Source organism: Ursus arctos, unplaced genomic scaffold (genome assembly GCF_023065955.2).
Source record: "Ursus arctos isolate Adak ecotype North America unplaced genomic scaffold, UrsArc2.0 scaffold_7, whole genome shotgun sequence".
Lineage (NCBI taxonomy): Eukaryota > Metazoa > Chordata > Mammalia > Carnivora > Ursidae > Ursus > Ursus arctos.
The window spans coordinates 70,922,361-70,945,276 of NW_026623089.1; the positions used below are offsets into that span (position 1 = coordinate 70,922,361).

A 22,916-nucleotide genomic window follows, 5' to 3' on the forward strand; every position below is an offset into this window, starting at 1 on the left:
TAATTCTACCTGTTCTTAGACTTCATATGAATAGAATCAGAGAATATGTGCTCTTTTATATTTTGTTGTTTCTTTTCTAACACAATGCTTTTGAACTTCATCCATAACGGCAGGTGTATCAATTGCTTGTTTCCTTTTATTGTTGTATAATAGACTATTATATATATATATATATATATGTATATATAATAGTCTATTATAGTCTATATATTTGGTTATACATTCTCTTGTTGATTGACATTTGGTTTATTTCCAGTTTTTGGCTATTAGCAAAAAGGCTGACATGGATATTCTTGTACAAGTCTTTTTATGGACATATGGTTAATTTCTCTTAGGTTAATACTTAAAAATGGAATTTTAGGTTCACAGGTTAAATGTATATTTAATTCTAAACAACACTTTAAACTGGTTGTACCATTTAAACTCTCCATCTATCACTCTTTAAGTGTTAGAATTTAGACTCTGAAATTCTTTCAAGTATTTTGATTTTGATCATTCCAAATGATCAACACATTTTTTAAATTTTAACTTACTATAAGCATTTTAAAAAATATAATGTATTGTTGTTTGAGCTACTCAATTTAGATGTTTTATGGATTAAATATAATGCTTTTAAAAAAGAAAACACTTGAAGATTTAGCTAAAAAAGCTACAAAGGATCTTATAAGAGCTCAGATACAGAATTCTTAATCTCAGCACTGGAAGAAGGAATGGGAAATAAACAAAGAGATCAACTTGAGTCTGGTATGGAGCATCTGAAGAAAGACCTCAGGAGATACTTGTTTGGTATGAAAACTATGTTTAGGATGTTTGGCATGAAAATAGAGTTTATCTTCAGTTCTTGTTTTGTTCAATTTTATACTTCACCACTACTTTTTACTTATGAAGTGTTGAGATACTTACTTGCAGGGATGGGCTAAGACAGTCTCGCAGTATTTCCTGATGATTTGGTTCACGAACTATTTCGAAAATTTGCTTTCTCTCTTGAGAAGAGTGCGCCGGTGACAAAATGTGCACTAGGAGTCTGCCAAGCTGCATTCGGAAGGTTTCCTTACAGGACCATAAGATTTTAGGCCACTGCTGCTTGGTACCACTGGTTTTACTTGAACCCTTCAATCAGAACAGGAATGAATTAGGATCCGACTTCTCAAGCAATAATACACTAACCTCTCTACACAGCCCTAAAGAAGATCACAGGCCATGTTTTACTGTAAATTGCTTTTTTAGTAGTAGAAATTAGAATGACATATATCTCCCTATAGAATGGGTGGTTATAAAAGACAGACATATACCAACGTTTATAGCAGCATTGTTCAAAACAGCCAAGAGGTTAAACAATCCAAATGTCTACTGATGGATGAATGGATAAACAAAATGTAGTATGTACATAGAATGGAATATTATTCAGCCTTTAAAAGGAATGAAGTTCTGATACATACTTTAACATGGATGAACTTGAAAATAACATGCTAAATGAAACAAGCCACATAAAAAAGGACAAATATTGTATGAAATATTGTATTGTATAACTTATATGTGGTATCTAGAAAGTTAAATTCAAAGAGACAGAAAGTAGAATAGCGGTTATCAGGGGCTGGGGGAGGGGGGTATGAGGAGTTATTATTTAATGGGTACAAAGCAGTTTGGGATAATGAAGAAGTTCTGGAGATGGGGAATGGTAATGGTTGCACGATAATGTGAATGTACTTATTAGCACCACTGAATTATACCTTTAAGATGGCTAAAATAGTGAATTTTATATTATGTGTATTTTACCACACAAAAAGAGAGAGAAGGGTTAAGAACCTAAGGTCATTTAAATTACCTAGGGCTTAGAAATTTTAAGCTTAAAAAAATAAAAAAGAACCACCAAAAAACAACAGTAGATTGATTGATTTTCCAATACAAAAGAGAAGGAATCATAATGAAGAACTAATGTTAAAACACGGAGTATAACAGTCACAAGAATTGCATAAAAACTGACAGCCAATATTCCTTAATAAGTAGCCAAATAAATGGCTTCAACTGTGGCCCAACTAAGGCTAACTCAATCCTGATCAGATCTCCTGTATCTGGTTTGAAACTGGAATCAGTACATTTTAGAATTTATTCCGAGTTTTGGAAATGGCTCTCCAAATTACCGCCAGTCCTAAGGGCCCTGTGTAAATCATTCAGCTCTAAGTAAAACCTGCAGACACCAAATCTAGTTTAGATTTAGAGATTGGCAGAATCGTGATTCATGAGTGCCACTAGAACTAGATTGACTTTGGGTATCTATGAAGTGTATTGACTGATTCGTTCCCTAGGATCCACTGTAAGTGACCCACAGAAATCCAAGTGCATCAGTGATTAATGAAGCCTGATACTTGTTAGTATTCTGTACATAATTTTGAAGGTGTTAAGATACGCTTAAGCCAAGATCTAACCTTTATAATAATTCAAGAGTAAGTAGACACATAAAACCCTACTCCTCTTGTGTGAATAAACATGTCCCATGCAATTAATTTACTTACGATAGATACTTTGAATCCTTCTACCAGATATGTGAGTATCTCCTTCTGAAATGGATTGAAAATGGAAGGCTGTTCATGATGAACATCTTCTTCAGAAATTTCAGTCTGGGAAACTGAGATCTTGCTTTGAGTTGCATTTTCTGGAGTACTCAAAATGTCAATAACATCTGGATTAAACTCTGAATTAAAAGAAGAATAAACAATTAGTCACATCACTGATGCCTAGCCTTTACAAATGGTAATGAAGCTGGTAAAAGTATTCTACGTAATTACTAATTCAGTTGTCACACTATAAATGTGTAGCAAGTGTATTAGGTGTAGAAGATAACAATATAATAGAGAAAGTCAGTACACCCAAAACAATGTAGAAATTTATACATAATTGTCATATAATTCTAAACCAAATATTTTATTAATGAAGATGAGTTAAATTGCAAAATTACTAAAGTCATGAGGTTTTTGGGGCGCCTGGGTGGCTCAGTTGTTAAGCGTCTGCCTTCGGCTCACGGCGTGATCCCAGAGTCCTGGGATCGAGCCCCACATCGGGCTCCTCTGCTGGGAGCCTGCTTCTTTCTCTCCCACTCCCCCTGCTTGTGTTCCCTCTCTTGCTGGCTCTCTCTCTGTCAAATAAATAAATAAAATCTTTAAAAAAAAATAATAAAGCCATGAGGTTTTTGTACAAATCAAACATAAAGACCATATGATATTTACAAACGGTGGATATGCAGAGCAGTTTTAGTGCATGTGCTATCTCATTAAAGCTGCATGTGATAAATGGTTCAATGTCAGAGTTTAGCCTGGGATCTGGTTGCCCCAAATACAAATCAGAAAAGTTAAAAATACAAGCCTTGGTTGTATTATGCATTTCTAGTGATTAACAATTACTGTTTTCTTTTTCCTATTTTCTTGGGGTTACTTGAACATTTTCTTGGAATTCCATTTTGACTCATGTATAGATTTTTTTTAAAAGATTTTATTTACTTATTTGACAGAGAGAGAGAGAGTACAAGCAGGCAGAGTGGGAGGGAGAGGGAGAGGGAGAAGCAAGCTCTCGCTGAGCAAGAAGCCCAATGTGGGGCTCGATCCCAGGACCTGGGATCATGAACTGAGCCGAAGGCAGACGGTTAACTGATTGAGCCACGCAGGTGCTCCTCTATAGTGCTTTTGAGTGTATTTCATTGCATAGCTTTTTAGTGGTTGTTCTAGGTATTATGTTTTATGTATAAATATATAAATCAGTAGCCCCTATAAAAATGCAAATCAAAACCACAATATAATATCACTATACATCTATCAGAATAGCTAAAATTAAAAATAGTGACAATGCCAAATATTGGTTAAGGATGTGAGGAAAGCTGCATCACTCATACATTGCTGGTGGGAACATAGAATTAGATGGTCGTTCTGGAAAAGTCTGACAGCTTCTTAACAAGAGCCAAGCACACAACTACCGTTATTCCAGAAGAACAAAGCCTTATTTTTATACAAAAACCTACACACAAATGTTTCCAGAAGCTAGCTTTATTTGTAATAACTGAAAGCTGGAAAACAACCCAGATGGTCTTTCAACAGGTGAATGACTAAACAGACTACGGTGCATCCATACTGTGGGAAACTACTCAGCAAAACCAAAAAAACCAACAAACTACCGATACACACAAAACCAGGATGACTCTCTAGAGAATTATGCTGAGGGAAAAAAGTGAACCCTAAAAGGCCACATACTGTATGATTCCATTTATATAGAATTCTTGAAATCATGAAAATAAGAATGGAGAACAGATTGGAGGTTGCCGGGGATGAAGGAAGGGGCAGAGTGGGAGGAGAATGGGTGTGGCTTTAAAAAGGCAACACAGGGGCGCCTGGTTGGTGCAGCCAGTTGAGCATCCGACTCTCGGTTTCAGCTCAGGTCATGATCTCAGGGTCATGAGATTGAGCCCTGCATCAGGCGCCACACTCAGCAGGGAGTCTGCTTGATATTTTTCTCTCCCTCTGCTCCTCCCCCTACTCCGCTCTCTTTCTCTTTAATAAGTAAATAAATCTTCAAAAAAAAAAAAAAAAAGGCAACATAAGGGTCTCCTGTGTGATGAAATGCTCAGTTTCTTGACTATATCAATGTCTGTATCCTGTTAATGACCCTGGACTCTAATTTTGCACAATCCATTGAGGGAAATGAGGCAAAAGGTATATGGGATCTCTCTGCAATATTTCTTAACAACTGCATGTGAATCTACAGTTATCTCAAAGAAAAGTTTAAATACATATATATATTGGGGGTGCTGTACTGTTTTAAACTCAACGGTCACTCCAGGCCCACATACAACACGTTAAAAAGTGGATTTTTATTCAAGACTCTGAGTTCCAAATAAGAAATTCTTTTAATAGTGTAGATGTTAGGAATGAAAAATTAATGCTGTTTACAATTTTGAAATCTAATCAGTTTCCTCTTAAATCATTTTCCTTTAAATCCCATATCTGAGCAAGCTACATATTTATCCTCTGGTCCCACCTTGATAAATAATCCTGTTAACCGCTAAAATGGTGAGCCTCTGCAGCCTCTGCGCCAGCTCTGTCTCGGTCGCCTGGACGGGGTTCTCCTGGCTCATTCTCCGCTGCATCATCACATGCAGTTCGTCACTTGCCACTGAGCGCATTTTCATCAGCAGAGAGTCAGTTTGAGCAATGGGAAATTTTCGAGGACCTTCAAGTATATGAATTAAAAACACCAATGCTGGAGTTAACAGGGATCAAGGAAATTATTTTTCTTGCAGCTTTTTGCCTACTAGACCACGAAACGAATCTTAATCAACACCCAGGGATTTTACACAAAGGGAAGAGCATGATTCAGAGAAAGTGATGCTTCTCCCTCTTTGATGAAGTGCAACAGTACTTCTGATTTCAAAGTCCAAATAAGAATGTTGAAGCTAGTGACATAGCTTAGTGGGATGGATATTATCTGACAAAATTTGAGTTTTCGGAAAAACTCAGAAGAATTAGAAGGGTATATGTAAGTAGTTCAGAATATTCCGACAAAATATTTTCAAATACTGTTTCACTTCCTTGTATTCCAAGATAATCAACAGGTTTTTAAAGCACATCGTGTTTCACCAAGAACATGACTATTTCTGGATAATTACCATTGTTAAATTTTATAAAGTAGTTTTGAGAAGTATATATAAGTGAGATTATAGAAATCAGTCCAGTGAAAGTGAAGAGATCAGAAAAGTGAATATAATTCCAGAGATCTGGTGCATCTTTAGAATTCAATCCTCTGAAAGTGTCTCCTGAGAAATGTTTCCTCAGATTGAACGATTAGGAGTGGCATTCCTGCACCATCACTGCACCTGCTCCGAGAGGTACCACACAAGTAGCGGATCCAGGAGGATACCAGGAGAATGAGTCTTGACTTAATGGGCTGAAGGAGAAGGGCATCGGAAGTTGACCATATGAACCAAAATGACGTCTTGGTAGGTGAGGAATAATGGAACCCTTCATTGGAATTGAACCTTTGTTTTAAGTTATGAAAACATACATCAATTTCCATAGATAGCCTCTATACACATTACTTAAATGACTAACTTATGATAGGTTTTAATGACTCATCCTGTAAGATATTTAAGTATTTTAATAGCATTTTAGATTGTACAGTATCTTAGGTAATCGGTATTTCTTTATCCGTTAATACATTTTGGTAGGTGTAGTTGCCTTTGAGACAAAAACAAAGTAAATAAAAAAATACTCATATCCAGGGTATATTCAAGAACAATATTGTCAGACTATGTTCTTACTTATTTTAAGCAGATTCTTCCTAATGTCTACATCTCTGGCAGCTTTCATGCTGAATAAGCAGTAGATAATCCTAATTCAGAGGCAGAGCACTATACTGAAGAAGGAAATGTTAAGTCTTCACTACTATGCACTTGAAAAAGTGGGTGGGGGCGGTATTTCAGCACTGTGAAGCTACACCAGAGGGGGTGGTCTCAAATGTACTTCTTTCTAAGTCTCCACTCTCTCGTATGTTAAGATGTAGATTAGAAAGTAAAATAGAACTCACCTCACAGGTAGATATTTGTCACTATCTGACATGATATTAAATGTTATTTGTTTACAGGGTTATTGACCATTTTCTCCAGTAAAATATAAGATCCATGAAAGCAGATAAAACAATACCTGGTATGGGGCTGATGCCCAATAGATATTTGATGGTTGAATGAATGGATAAAGAGGGTGGTTCTATGGATTAAATAATAAATAAAATAATGGATGGGGTGCCTGGGTGGCTCAGTCGGTTGAGCATCCAACTCTTGGGTTTTGGCTCAGGTCATGATCTCAGGGTCATGAGATTGGGTCCCGGGACAGGCTCCACCCTTAGTGGGAAGTCTGCTTGAGATTCAGTCTCCCTTTGCCCCTCACCCCACTCATGCTCTAAATAAATAAATAAATAAATAAATAAATAAATGAAATCTTTAAAAAATTAATTAAATAATGACATAAAACACAATGCTTATCTCATACAAAGCATCAAAAGTTGTTAATAGTTGGTATTGTTATTGATGGTTGAAATATAAAGGAAATTCATTTTATGTGAATCATATTAATAACACAACTTATATATTTATTTATGAGAGTTTGTATATATGTATAGCACTTTAAATAATTCCCTAATGCTTACTTCTACCTTCATGCATTAAGGGGATGTTTATATGTTTTCAGAGTGATAAGCAGACAAGCGAAAAAAAAACATACAAAAGAATGTACATTGCTATCCTGTTTATAACAGCTAAAACAAACAAGTAAAAAAAAAGCCTTTGTTTATTGGTAAGGATTAGGAAACAAGATCACAGCAAATCAATATACTAGATTATTATATGTTCAATAAACATAAAGAATATTTTTATTGTGTGTAAAAATGTCTATAAATATATTGATTAGTTGGGGTGCCTGGGTGGCACAGTTGTTAAGGGTCTGCCTTCGGCTCGGGGTGTGATCCTGGCATTATGGGATCGAGCCCCACATCAGGCTCCTCCGCTATGAGCCTGCTTCTTCCTCTCCCACTCCCCCTGTTGTGTTCCCTCTTTCTCTGGTTGTCTCTCTCTGTCAAATAAATAAATAAAATCTTAAAAAAAAAAAAAAGAAATAGAAATCCGTTTACAAACAGAAGGCAGAGTATGATATTTAGGCAAAGTGACATCTCTCTCTTTCATCTTTATCAAGACAAGATACAGAGGCTAAGGACTCCGAGTTTTGTTAACTGTAGCTGGAACCATCGAGGCTGTTGAGCAGGATCATGGCACACAAGAGTCAGGCTGTCAAAAGATTAATCTGGCAATAAAATAGTATCTAACTCCTCCAAGAGTGTGAGCACTTAAAATCTAGATATGACAACAGTGCCACTGAGGAAACTCTGGGCCCAAGCCATGGGTATTCTGGCATTCACAGTCTGAGTAGATCTGTCAATGACCAGAGCATGTGGTGTGTGGCTGGAACACAAGTTGCCGCTGCCGGGCATCCCCACAAGCTCTGCTGGAGGTGCAGGGTGGGGGGGTGGGGGGCAGTGGGGTTGGATGTGTCACTTGTCTCAGCAGTTTTCAATAAATGCAAAATGATCTATTTAGGAAGAAACCATCTCCCCTAAACATTTATCACTAATAAGAACAGCTTGCTTTAAATTTTGGAAGGAACAGGTCATATCTAAATAATGGAAATGATGGAAATATAAATCCTTCTTAGTAACTTTAGCATCATGAATAAATAGACTGAAATGGGCTTTTATAACCATACTGCTCAGAAGCAGAGGAGCTCCAGTATTTTGTATCTTTTGTACCTATAGTGTACACAGCCAATATAATTTTGACTAAGAATGAAGAAATAAAACCCAACATTTCCCAAATACATGTGTAAAACAATGTGGAAGGAATTACAAAGCAACATATAAAGTGGTATTTTGTAAACTGGATTCAAAGAGAATTTAAATAAGGGCCACATTTAAATCAGGAAGAACTGGTGGGAGAGGCCTATGAGAGACGAATCCCAAGATACGAAGGAGCTGGAATGAGCGGATGTGGTGTAGGACACAGAGGGAGAAGCGTAGGCACTCTTGCTCCAGCAGTCTCTAATTCCAGGCCTCTGTGCTTCTGTAAAATGTGGGAGCTGGTCTGGTAGACTTTTGAGGTCTTTTCTCAAGCTCAAACTTTGTAGGACTGTATAAGCCTCATGTGGCTTATAGTAATGGCATTTACTTAGATAGTGAAAAATATAAGCCCAGGGAAAGAGGCCAGAGGAGTCAGAAAAAAAAGGAGAATGGTTTAAAGAAAGGACTAAAGGTCCATCATCCACTTTAAAAGGACTCAAACAAATAAAAAATAAACAATTAACGAACTTCGAGCTATACAGGGCTCTGAGGCTCAAGGTGATAAAAATGCTGGTGTCAAAAGAGACGGATGACACACTATCAGGGAAATCACAGACCAAACAGAAGATAGCAAGAGTGCCACTGTGTCAGCCCAGGCAGGAGCTGATCGAAAACTAAACCAGGGATCTAGGTATAAAAGCGCAGGAGAAATGGCCATGAGAATGAGAAATGTCAGCAAGAAAAAAAACAGCTCCTATGATCTGTGACACTGGCAAAGGTATACTTTCCTATATCAAAAGAGGGTGAATTCCATCTAAGCAGTCACTGGCTATAAGGAATCCTGCAACAGAAAGGTGGTTCAAAAGTCGTCTTCTGGTATGTGGTTAGCTGAGCCTGACTGATGGACTCTATAAAAGGCAGAATTCTACCCAAGACCAGAGAGTTACTGGGACATCCGGTCAAAAGGAGAGACTGTGTTCGGATATTATATTAAGGAAGGCTGTACAGGGGCAATAAAGTTATGTGGATGTCTTAGAAGTTTTATTTACATAGCTCATATTTAGCATAATTGAAACATACTGCTGCAAAAAATGTGTATTTAATAACTTTTCTCTACAAATGCGTTTCTCACATGGTTTTAAAATTTGGCATAGCACTGAACAAAATAAAGTTGTTTAACCCAAGTAGAAGACAGATTTGGATTTAAAAGCCCTTATGACAGTAAGGGTGATTAAGCTTCAAACAAATTACCAACTACTCTGTTTGGAGATATGTGTGTGTGTGTGTGTGTGTGTACACATCCACATCCACTCTACATACACATGTATGCACATGTAGGTGCAGATGCGCATGCAGATCCCGTGTGTGGGAGGGAGGTGTTTATGTCATCTTTCTGGATTATGTGCATAAAGGTCACAGCATATTCTGTGGGAAAAATAAGGAAGTCTAACAATGTTGACGCTTACATGGTGATCTGTACTAATTCACAGCAAGCCCTGAGGTGGCATCCATTCTAACCACGAGCCATCATCTTCTCCCGCCTTCGCTGTTCGACAGCCTCCTACCTGGACCCCCCACTACCTTTCTTGCTCTCCTCTAACCCATTCTCTACACAGAAGCCAGAGTGGTCTTTACAAAATGAAAATCTGCTTATGTCATGGCTTCCCAGATTTTATCCTAATCTCAACTCCTTCACATGGCCTATATGGTTATCTATGCACTGGCCAATGCCGCCTTGGACAGCCTTATCCACATCACGCTCCTCATTCCCTCCGGAGTATTCCACTCTGGCTAAATGACTTTCAGTTCTCTGAAGCTCCGCTTTTTCCTGTTGTGAAACCTCACGTAAGCCATTCATTCTGCCTGCAGCACTCTTTCTCTGACTCTATCTTGCTAGCTCTTTTCTCACCCTTTGTGTCTACACTGAAATCTCACTTCCTCAGAGATTTCTCTGACTCCTGATGGAAACCAGGTTGCCCTGTTCTAGTCTCTACTCCGATCCTCTGCATTTCTCTACTATTTTGTAATCTCTGTGGGTGCAGAATCTGTGTCTGTTTTCTTCATAGCTGTATTTTCAACATTTACACTGTGCTTGGCACGTGGTAGTTGCTTTAGAGATAACTGAATGAGAAGAGCACTGAAATAAATCAGAATGTTTTTTCAAGGAGGAAACTTTTCTCAAATTTTACAGTTTAACTTTTTTTAAAAGATTTATTTATTTTAGAGAGAAAGAGAGTGAGTGCAGGGGAAGGGGAGGGCAGAGGAGAGGAGAGAATCTCAAGCAGACTCCCTCCTGAGCCTGGAGCCCGACAGGGGCTCAATCTCACAACCCTGAGATCATACCTGAGCCAAAATCAGGAGTTGGATGCTTAACCACCTGAGGTACCAGGTGCCCCTATAGTTTAACTTTTGAAACTAAAAAATATTTTTAAAGTGCGAATGGCATCAGAATATAGGAAAGTCAAGCCACCCTCAATTTATAATCATTAAAATATTATTTCAATACTCACCAGCAATGCTCTTCCGCTTTTGAAATACTGCATGATGGGGAGCAGAGGGTAACTGGAATGTATCTGCAAGGTTTTCAGAGTCATGATTTGCAGTGGTCCTTATAAATTCCATAGCAGCTTGGAGAACTCTAAATTGTAGTGCAACAGCCATATCTAAAACAGAAGATACTAGAATGTTTTCAAGGCATGTGGATGTTAATTTTTAAAATTGAGTTGATTTTTATTTTCATGTAACATCTAAACTGCCAATATGTTTTATTAGACGTAAATTTTAAAATTTTGATCAATGTGGGTAGTACTAAACATTTTTAAATGGCCTTTAAAAGAAATTTTAAAGCAAATTTCTAAATGGTCGTTATAAAAAATTCAATGGAAAAATATCAGCTCACAAATTTATTTCATTTTATATCACTGTTTTAAAGAACAGGATTTTTAACATAGAACACAAAGTTTAACCAGAAATTCTCACATTTTCTGTTTCATATTTATTTAATATTTGCCAGTAAAGAAAACTAAAGGGCATTTTTATTCAACATAAGCCTTTTAATACTACTTGGTAAGAAAAATCAGAGGCTTCTTTTAATGATATGTTGCCAGCTACTAATTACATCACGGCATCACTTGTTTAAATTTTGCTACTTAAAAAGACTTCTTTTTAAAGCTGATAATATTATCACAAAATTAAGGATGAACCTTCAGTACAATAGTTTCCACAAGAAAGAGATTAGGGTCAAATAACATTTTTGGCTACTATATAATTCCCTCCTCAATCCATAAAAACAAAATCTTACTTTGTGTCCTCTTGTTTTTGCTATTTTGAAGATACCCAAGCAGTACAATGAGGTCTTCGATAACTCTAAAATATTGTGCGCCTGAGGAACTGCAAGCATGAATTGTAACTGCTATGAAAAGTTGCTGTATATCACAAGCAAGCAATTTGTACTCATTCAAAGGAACGCTAAAGAAAAAGAACAAACAATTTAAGGCAAAGAGAACTGGTTTAAGTTCCCGTTCTTAGAGCATTCACTCATTCATTCAGTATTTACTCATGCTTACTCTATGGCAGGTCATTTGAACTGCATGCTAGACACAGAAATAAGAAAACATGCTTTGACTCCTGTCAAAAAATTGACTGTTTTGCAGAGGACCAGACAAGTAAAGAGATAACTATAAACAGTAAGTTCTGGTAAGGGTAACAGTAGAGATTAATACAAGATACCATGGGAACACATAGGTTCCTAGACCACACAAAAGGCAAAGATTTGGCAGTATTAACAGGAATGTTCTAGAAGGCTCCTCAGAGAAGGTGAATTTGAATAAATTACCTAACCTCTCTGAATCATACATCAAATTATAGTTATTTCAAGAATTAAAAGGGATAATAGACTTGAACTTATAAATACCTATTAAATATGAATTAGTTACTTCTGTCCCCTAATTCTGAACCTTGATAATCTACCTCAGTGTATGATATTAAGCTTGAATACTTCTCTCCATTTATTTTTTTATAAATCAAGCAAGAGTGAGAAATGGTAACTGTTTGGGGCCAATAAACAGAGTAGCATGTAAGCACATCGGTAAGTACAATTTATTAAAAACAAAACAAACCAAACCAACAACAAACTACTTTTAGAAGAAGCCTGTAGGCAACTCTTCCCAATTAGATATATTGTATTATAACCAAGACTAAGTGTTTTGAGAAAATAAAATACTTTGTATTTCTTTGTATTTCTCACATGCTTAGTACAGAAATCCTGAATTTAAGAGGTAACCAGTAACAATTGAACTGAACTCAGTACAAGGACTCTTTCTTGCTCATAGAACCCCCCTGGCCTAGAGAATTACCACCTGTGTACTCTGCCTTCTCTTAAAAAATAAAGATAATAGTTAATGCTTTAATGTGCAGTAAGATGGTACTACTAGAGATTCGTTTTTTAACATTATGCTCATAAAAACGTTATGCTGTACATCATAAATGCAGACACCAAACGCACAAAATCCAAGTAAAAATATAATCTCACACATTTTGTAAAGCTATTAATTAATTTGGTAGGCAGCCATTTGCTAATATACTTCTAGAAACAGGAAATTCATTTATGGTAGTAGAAAGTAGGAGAGCATCATTTAAAACAGGCATTTGAAGTAAGATGGGTTCAGTTTCAGATCTTCAACAAGTCTCTCTTTCCAATCCTCAATTTCCTATTCCTCATGGGGATAATGATTTTTATAAGGTCACAGTGGAAGCTTGGTAAATGTATTTGAGGATAGTTGAATTTATTCAACTTGCTTTCAGGTTCTCAATACTTAAAAGTAGGTCATATAAACATCTTCTTTTTAAGTAAGCTTGTTGAAAATGAGGGAAAATAGTCTCCCCTCCAAATTCAATTAATTTAATTAATTTAATCAGTTTGGTAGGAAAGATATTCTTTGAAAGTGTTTTGAAAAATCAGATGCTCTAATGTAACCTATTACTAAAGTTTCCCCTTTCTTAAGTATTTATCAGATGATGTCATTTTAAATAATGATTTAAAACTTACTTTTTTTCTAATCCATTCAGGGCTGCTACTGTATTACATAACACGTACAGTAGACCATTATCCAGCAACATATCTGCTACCTTGGAACAAGAATTTAATATTTGGAGAAGAAGTAAGAGAGCACTATGCAAGAGCATGTTGTCATATAGAGAGGTCTCTATTAGTCCCAGAACAGGAACGACAGACCACTTCTGAAAAAGTCCTATGTTTTTCACATCTTCCAGGTCAAATCTATAATAAAAAATACACAGTTAAGAGCACATTAGAAGAAATTAACCACCAAATAAGGAAAAATGATTGCAATATGGGTCATTTTGCTAACTGGATTTTGAAGCTATAAAAAATAAATTTGGGGAGCAAGGAATCTCAACCTTTAAGATCAGAGACCCTGCCCCCAATAAAATCAAAATATTGTTAGAAGTCTGTCCCAAGGTAAATATACAAACATTCTATTGAAACATGTATACTATTTCATGGTTTTAATTGACTCCCTTTAATTTGTCCAAGGCCCCTTAGGTGTCCAAAGAAGTCCTGCTTCAGGGGTCTATATAACAAATGCACAGGAAGGTATTATGACCTTATTATTAATAAATTAAAATTATTAACAATAAATTATAATTATAATTATGAACATATAATAACACACAACATACATAATTATATGATTATATGCTGTTACTATTACATAACATATAATAATAATAATAATAATAATAATAATAATAATAATATTCAAGAGACAGCAGCAAAGTAGTAAAAAGAGGTCTAATGAAAGGAATGAATCTTGAGTTCTTCTCCCAATACTATTCACCTCTGTGATGGAAAGAAATTATTTAAGCGTTTTGTACCTTCTTTTCCTTATCTGTCAAATACACGTGGAGACACCTGCCCTACTTTCTTCTCAAGGCTGTTGTGAGAATCAAAGGACATACTGCAGAATTGCTTTGAAAGAGCTAAAAGCTGTATGCAAATGAAAGTGCTACTGCCACTACTGCAGTTAATAAGTAAATTCCTCAAGGTCTGAATTGGTCTACTTAATAAGTAGAAGACACTTAATGTTGATGATGAGAGGGATGCCTGAGATGGCTCAGTAGGTTAAATGTCTGCCTTCGGCTCAGGTCATGATCCCAGGGTCCTGGGACTGAGTACCGTTGGGGGTGGGGTGTCCCTGCTCAGCGGGGAGCCTGCCTCTCCGTCTCCTCCCTGCTCATGCTCTCTCTCTCAAAAAAAGAAATACGTAAATAATGATGATGAGGCATACATTTCTCACCACTCTAACAGAGAGAGCAGTAACAGTTTCACTTTTTGGCCAAACCAGGAATTCCAGGTGTACTCTTCTCCCAGAAAACCTGGAGGCTGAGGGGAGTGGAAAGTTTCTTTATGGATCACTCATGTGATCTCTTGCTTGGCAAACATGAACCACCTTCTTTTCAGCTAACCTTCTCATGTTAACACCATGTGCCAAATCTTAACTAATCACCTTCTTCCCTTTGATGAAGCATTTGTGTCTAATGAATGAAACACAGAGGGAGAAGTTAGAAACAAAATCATATGGAAAATAATAAATTGTGTCACCTGAAAAATGACTTTTAGAGGTTTTTTCTAAAAATGATCAAATAATTTTATTAAGAGTCAGCTCAATAAATTTTATTTTTAAGACATAAGACCCCCAATTATGGTGGAGGAAAGGACCCACTTACTCTTCATCAAGGCCAATACGTCGACCAAAGAACATTTCAATGAAGCATTCTAACAATTCCTGTGTTCCCCGGTGTAGATACAACTGGTTGGCTAGCAAGGAAAAGCCACGGTTCTTTAGGAATTTATCTTTTTGTTCCTTAGATGCTCTATTAAAATATGCATCTAATAGCTAAGAAAAAAAATTAGGACAATTTACATAATGCATTAAATTTTATATGATGTACAGAAATCAAATACTTATAAGTTACCCTTTAATTTCATATGTATAGAACATAGAAAGCTCAAAAAAATACAACTGCATAGCAAAATAAAAATAATCGTTGTTTCTGACTACTTTGGAATGTTAATGATGACTTTATCTCGGAGATCTTTAATACTTTTGTTATGGGGCAACTAACTTTTTTAGCTGAGCATGGATACCTAGTAGACTGGTAGCCTTTGTCAAGTATAAGTACAATATTTGTGCTTTATTCTGAAGGAAAAGAAAATTAGTCAACGTGTGTGTTGTGTGTGTATGTGTGTATCTCCTAGACTTCTACTTCTAGACTTCTTGACAGATTATTTACCCTGAGCACAGGCCTAAATTTCCACCCTTCCCTGGTTTCTTAAATGCAACATATGTAAAACCCAATTAATTATTTTCCTTCCAAACTCACATCTTTTGTGGTTCCAATCTTAGAGCACACAGAGTTCCACCTTCCTAGATTTCACAGTTAATCTCGCTTTTGGCTTTTCCAGCCCTGATTGCCCACATGTAATTATGAAGGTCTCTCCCCTTCATTCCAGTGAATGTCTCTCAAATGTGCATGTTCTTCAACTTCCCACTTCCCCAGATCAGGAACTCAACATTTCTTCCCCAGACTACTGCGCTAGCCTGCTAAACAGAATACTTTCACCTCTCACCCCCTGCAATCTCTCCCTTGCAGTGCTGATAGATGATTCTTCCCCAAACACACATCTGTTTACTGCCCTACTTAAAAAGCTTTCTAATTTTACAGCATGATACCAAATACACCTTTTGCATGAATCCTTCCCTGGTCCCCCAGTCAGAATTAACTGCTTTTCCTATGTTCCCACTCTTCTTTGTTAATATTGCCATTGAAGTACCCATCACAAGAAGTCCTTACATTTTACTTAGTTGAGGTTTCTCCCTCACTAGACTGTAAACCCCTGGAATGTAGAAATTACTCTACTATATATCCCACATAGCAACCAGCTAAACTAGTGTTTTGCACATGGGATAGAAGCTCAATAAATAGTAGGTTGAACTGCAAGTGATTAAAAAAATCCTACTCGAGACAAACTAAAGAAAATGAGAATCTCTGAAAGACCATTTCAATATTGGGTTGTTTTCTAAGGGAAACCATTCATATCAAACGTTTATTCATTCAACACTATGCTTAGTACCTAGTGTACACTAGACACAAGATACCTGCCCTCATGGAGCTGATATGTCAGTGTGGGAGAGTGAAAGAACAAGCACACAGATAGTAGAGAAAGATAACTACAAGACAGAGCTGGGATGCTAGAATGAATGAGGGGTCGGACACTAGAGGGGAGCTATTCTGACAGGTGATCGGGTCTCTGAAAAGGTGACATCTGAGCTAAAACCTGAAGTAAATGTTTAAGATTTAATCCTGCACTGCAGGAAAGATTCCCAATGGACTGTGTGTTCCTTGTAGTTGGTATAAAAAACATATTGGTATGAATCGATATATGGAGGAGAGCTTAAAATCGCATGATAATACATATAAAAATATGACTAAGAAGTAACAAACTACAGTTGACCCTCGAACAACATGAGGGTTAGAGATGCCAACCCCCCTCATAGTTGAAAATCTGCATATAACTTCTGACTCCCCCAGAACTTAACTACTAAAAGGCTCCTGTGGAGCGGGAGCCTTACTGATAATATAAACAGTTGATGAACACAGATTCGGTACGTTTTACCCATTCTATACTGTATTCTTACAATAAAGTAAGCTTGAAAAAAGAAAATGTTATTAAGAAAATCATGAGGAGGAGAAAATATATTTACAGTACTATATTATATTTATTTTAAGAGTCTGCATATAAGTGGACCCACGCAGTTCAAATCGGTGTCATTCAAGGGTCAACTGTATATTGGTTCATTATTCCTTAGGATAAAATAAAGCTTTAGGTCTACTTTAACATATATATTCAAATTTTAAACTATACTTATGTTTATTTTTCTGAATTAAAACAACACATTTAGAGTTTGTCCTTACTTTAATAACTCCTTGCTGTATAGCAGGTGATGGGTGGTTAACGAGGACTAAAAGCGTATCTGCCTGAATGAGCTTGTCCATCACATCTTGAAGCATAACATCAGGCAGGATGAGAAGAACTCCACTTAAGAGCTCGTATAATCCACAGCATATAGGTACCAAACAGTCTTCTGTTACACTAAAACAGAGACCCCAAAAGTCTTACTAACACATATCAGGAAGACTAGTATATAATAATTATCTTAAGAACTGTGAGGAGGAGTAATAATTTTAACATGTGAAACAAAAGTTCATGAAGTTATAAAATGTTTAACTGTGACTAACAAATGTGCCATCACTTTTTTTAAAATGTTATCAGCGATAAGGTTTAGGCACACAGTCTATTGAACGCTATTCTATTCCACAGCTACGATGGGCAACAGGGTGGTGGGCACTAGCCGCCTTTCAAGCGTTCAACAGGCATATGTGGCCAGTGTCTACTGTACTGCACAGCACAGGGAAAACATTCCCATCACCGCAGAAGCTCTCGCGGGATGCTGCTACTTGTTACTACAAATCTTATAGTTTTCCTGAAGAGTTTTTCTCTAGTAACTGTATTACTGAATTAAATAGACCACAAGGCATTTTTTTTTAGTAGCTATTTATGGTCGGGCCTTTGGTAAAATATGGAATGCAATATTATCTAGCATTCAAATAAAGAGAAAAGTACCTTTCTGTTTGTTATTAATATATATGTTGTATATGAGAAGTGACATAATGAAGACATTTCTAGAAGGGTAGAGATTCTTCCAAGGATTGTAAGAAAAAGAGGAGGGCCTGCAAAACCACATGAGTACCTGTGAGTACTTGCAGTTCGGCTGGAGTTTGGCTCATAACCCAGAGAAAAGGCAAAATTCTCCCATTCATCAGTGTTCCTATCAACGAGACTCGGCCAACGTCCAACAGCTGCGGATCCATTCTGCGAAGGAAAAGCTAGCCCTAGGCTTGCAATAGTGCTGTGGCTTCGCTGGAATGAGGCCAGTCCCTTTAGGTAATCAGGTCGGCGGGGGCAGGACTCCTCCCCAGGACTATCCTCATCGGATTTGGGTTCTGCTGCCAATTCTTTATGATCGACTTTGACCCCTGGAAATCCCAACGTTCCTTTTGGGACACCATTGACAGAGGTGCGGGCTGAAAGGGTGGCTTCCATTTCACACACCGCTTTTGAAGACTCAAAGCTACTGACAAACACATCCTTTTTGCCTTTTTTCAGGGTCTCAGAACTCACCAGAGAATTCAGTTTCTCTGCTTGGGAAGCAACATAATTATCTGCAATATTTTGTAACTTGTCAATACTATAACCCAAACTTCCAGTCAGTTTTTGTGGTTGCATTCGAGGTGAAATGGTAGGAAATGCTGGTAGGCTTCTAGAACGCAGCCTGTTGGCGGTCATCCGTTGTGGGATAATATTGCAGGAATTGTTTCCTGGTGAGAGTAGAAAGAAAAATACTCTTTAAAAATCTATTAAGTGGGACCACTTGTTTTCTGCACTATCAGGCACAACCATAGTAATAACCCATTTATCTAGCAATATTAAAAGAATCCACACAGGTTAATGTTCCTAGTAACTAGTGCTTAAAATTCTTAAGCACTCAAACTATTTTTTCTTTTAACTTTTTATTAAAAGCTTCCAAAAATGTATGTCTTTTCCTGTCTCCTTAACAAAATACAGTGTTGACTGAATGATTCAAAGTCATTAGGATTAATGGCTCTACTGTAGTGAAATTAAGTAAAAATTTACTTCAGGCTAGCAATCACTAGGATACAGTTTGATATGGTGGAAAAGTGTGAGTTTTGCAACAAGATAAAACTGGATTCAAGTGAGAGTTTTTTTTTTTTTTTTTTTAAGATTTTATGTATTTGAGAGAAAGAGAGAGCATGAGCACGGGGGAGGGGAGAGGGGCAAAGGGAGAGGGAGCAGTAGACTCCCCTCTGAGCAGGGAGCCCAACATGAGGCTCGATTGCAGGACCCTGGGATCATGACCTGAGCCAAAGGCAGATGCTTAACCAGCTGAGCCACCTAGATGCCCTCAAGTGATAGTTCTCTTAGTTAGGTGGCCTTAAATAATCATTTAATTATTTGAGTGTTAGTTTCTATAAATGTAAAAGGAAGGTTTAGAATATCTGCTTTGCAAGGCTGCTTTAAGGATTAAGTGAGATCATCTTTGTGATGCTCCCAGCATAGTCTCTGGCACGTAACAGGTGCTCAATAAACAGTAGTAATATTCATACTTGTTGTTGTAATTACTAGACTAAATGGCCCTAGACTGCTCTGTCTCTCGTCCATTTCTGTAGTTACTTCTTGATGCTGTTAGTGAGAAGCAAGTTTTTTGACTTCTTGTTACAGCTGTCCAGTTTGCTGCTTTTAATACTCTACATAAGGAGAGACCAGAAAAATCACTGTCACTCTAAGTGCACAGGATAAAGTGAATGCTGTTCAAGGTGCGGTTTGCACGCCAGCAGCATGGAGATAGCAAACACTGCCCGTGTGATTGTTACAAATGCACATTCTCAGGCTCTACCCTGGACCTACTGAGTCAGAATATATGAGGGAGAGGCCCAAAGATCTGTGTTTTAACAAGTTCTCCAGGTGATTTCTTTTGTCTGCTAAAACTTGAGAACACTGATATAAAGTGAATAGACCCTGGATGAACTGTTTTAGAGCACAGGCTTTTTGGCAATAAGAGCTTGATAGCTCAGAAGTTTTTCCTAGTTATTTCTGCATTTTGGCTGGAGAGCTAAGGCTGCCAAAAGATTCTGTTCAACAGACCTGGAAAAAAGGGGGAATGATTGTATTTGAAAATGTTTTAGAGTGATGCACAATGATTTAAGAATAGACGTTTCCTATAAAATTCCAAATAAAACTAATTAAAACACATCCCTCTTCTCTGGAAGAGAGCAGCTGTCAGGAAAGGAAAAGATGCACAGCCTGCTCCCAACTAGGAGACATGCACCTATTTTTCTCTATAAAAGTAGAGATGAGGTAGTCTGTTAAGAATAAGTTAGGAAGACAGAAAAGTACTGTAAGCTTAAGGACTTGAATATACTTGTCATGGAAATAAGAGGGAATTGATTTTGAACATACTGAAGAACGGCAGGGCAGCATTAAAAGGCCAGCTGCAGTTGGAGACCCTTGTAAAGGCAGGAATTCTCTCCAGCAGCTTTTAGCAGCACGGGGATAGTTAGATTGAGGCAAGGTTGGGGTTTTTTAGGTCAAGAATGCCAAAAGGCCACAGGGACAAGGAAGCTGAAGGCAGTATCAAGAAAATGACTGGCTAATGGGATCTAGGCTGGATGGGGAAAACAGGCAGAAGGGAACATGGGATGGTGATAAAGAAACCAGAAAGATAGGAGGTTGTTAGCAGGCAGTGGGATACCGGCGTTTCAGAGCTGGGAAGTGGTCTTGATGATGATGAAGTCCTATGCATACAGGTAGATAAAGTAGAAGGAAAGGTCCCCAGAATCCAAGAACAAGAGGCTAGAGTACTGGATGGTCTCTGTCTAGTACAATGTTTAGGTAGAAAGGAGAGAGTAAGCCAAACAAAGCTTTTGAAGAAAATGGGAAAATAAATCAGAAACTTAATGAAAGACAAATGACTATGATAAAAGGGGACAGAGAATTCCAGAGCAAGACAGCATGCACCTCTTCTGTTTCCTAATTCTCTGGAGTATCTCTTGTTATAGAGTGTGTACTGCTGGTCCCAGAAAGTAACGAAATGCATTCCTTAAATATATTCTATAATTTTGTTTTAACCTTCCATTTATTTGATCCGAATATCACAATTATCATACTGAAAACATGTACAATTTATTTATCTGCTAATATTCAGAACTATATCAGGAAAGGTTACACTTTCATTATTGTGTTTACCTTCAGGCGGTGAAGCAGTAAAACCAGATGGGGTTATTACCATAAATCCGGGGCTAGGAACAGACTTTCCTCCACTGCTGGAATGTCTCAGGTACATGATTGACTGGACTTTCTCCTGAAAGATCTTGCCATCTAGAATCAAAAAAATTTTTGAGACAGTAAAATTTTTTAAAAGGATAAAATGAAAATTTTATCCTCAAAAGCAAATCATTAAATATAAATTTTTACGAAAAGACGTTCAAAGTGAAAAAATAAGGCATGTTTTATACTAACGTACATTTGCTATGCAAGTACACGCTATTATTTCTCATACATACATTTTTTTTACTGTTACTTGCCACATTAACTTTTATTTTCTTTGAATTGCAACTATACTTAGAGTTATTTCTATATTTTAACAGCTAACTGTTCACTTCACTCTTTGAGGAAAGGACTATGTCCTATATTTTTATATATCTCCTTCAATGTCCAATATGACTCCAAACTGGATACCTTCAGCTTAATCTTCCTTTCTGAGCTTCAGACTTGTAAATTCAATGGCTCGATTTCTTAAATGCACCACAAATGCTACAAATCTAAATCTGAATCCTCCTTCTGCCCTAAATTCAGTTCTTTTGTTTTGTTCTCTGGTTCATTTGGCAGAAGCACCCATTTCCTAAGTAGAAGTCAGGATTCACCCTTAACCACTACCTTTCCTTTATCCATGTGAAGTCAGTCTCCAGGTTCTGCTGACTTGATCCTGCTTCTTGAACTCCTCTCATCCCGGCACAGTGCTATAATGTGGGTGCTCTCACTTAGAGGCCTGTCACAGACTTCTAAATGGTATCTGCGATGAACATCTGGTCACCCTCAAATCCCCACAGCTTTCCAAATTCTATCAAATGTCAACCCCTGCTAAGAACCTTCCAGTGGCTCTCTGTTGCCTCCTTACCACTCTGGATAAAGTCCTAGCTTCTTGTCTACAAAAATCTCCATGATCTGTCTCCAGACGCCTTCCAGCCTTCTTTCTGCCATGACACTTCTGAAGCACTTATTTCTCACAGCTCCCAATCAAGCTGTTTGCTTTGTTTGGAAGCCCCTTCCCTTCAACTCCTCCTCAACTTTTAAGGCTCAGAGTCGGCATCACTTCCTTCAGGAAACACCTCCTCACCGTGCTCTCTGCTTCCAGAAAACAAAATATTTCTATCACTGTGCTTTCTACACAATGTCATTAGCTGTTTATGCCTCTTTCCGTTCAATTAGGCTGTGAGCTTCATATGGGAGTGGACCACATTTTACTCATCTTTGCAACTACCCTGTTTCCAGAATCTTGACAGTACTTTAGTCACTAAATGTGTGCTGAATCAAACACAAAGTCATGTTGTCTGTTTTCATTTGGATTTTTACGGCTGTTGAATCATTTCATTCAATTATTACATTCCTAAATGCCTGTTTTACAACCAGTTTTCCTCTCTAAATTTACTATCTAGTTTTCTCATTGGTACATTCTTGCTTGCTTTCTTACCACATTACATTTTCCGGGTTCTTTTAAAACTCTGATTATGCCATCTTTCTCTTATACTAATTACTCTTTCCTTAGTTCTATCCTTTGCTTCCTTTTTCCTTCACTCTCTGTCTCTATACTTTTCTTCAATGGTCTCATCTA

General features: G+C 37.3%; 1 protein-coding gene across 4 annotated transcripts in view; it reads right to left on the reverse strand.

The window, feature by feature from the left end:
• Positions 1-22,916, reverse strand: part of LYST (lysosomal trafficking regulator) — a 186,874-nt gene that overhangs the window by 64,673 nt on the left and 99,285 nt on the right. For 2 of the 4 annotated variants that reach the window (XM_048218847.2, XM_048218850.2), the window contains exons 22-32: positions 21,272-21,403; positions 18,198-18,825; positions 17,362-17,539; positions 15,112-15,281; positions 13,412-13,642; positions 11,666-11,832; positions 10,875-11,027; positions 5,858-6,019; positions 5,023-5,214; positions 2,514-2,692; positions 904-1,110 (exon numbers count right to left, since the gene is read on the reverse strand). In XM_048218847.2, the coding sequence (XP_048074804.1) occupies positions 904-1,110; positions 2,514-2,692; positions 5,023-5,214; positions 5,858-6,019; positions 10,875-11,027; positions 11,666-11,832; positions 13,412-13,642; positions 15,112-15,281; positions 17,362-17,539; positions 18,198-18,825; positions 21,272-21,403 (2,399 nt within the window). The remainder of the gene's footprint in view (positions 1-903; positions 1,111-2,513; positions 2,693-5,022; positions 5,215-5,857; positions 6,020-10,874; positions 11,028-11,665; positions 11,833-13,411; positions 13,643-15,111; positions 15,282-17,361; positions 17,540-18,197; positions 18,826-21,271; positions 21,404-22,916) is intronic. The other 2 variants (XM_048218849.2, XM_057308234.1) reach the window with 1 other exon arrangement.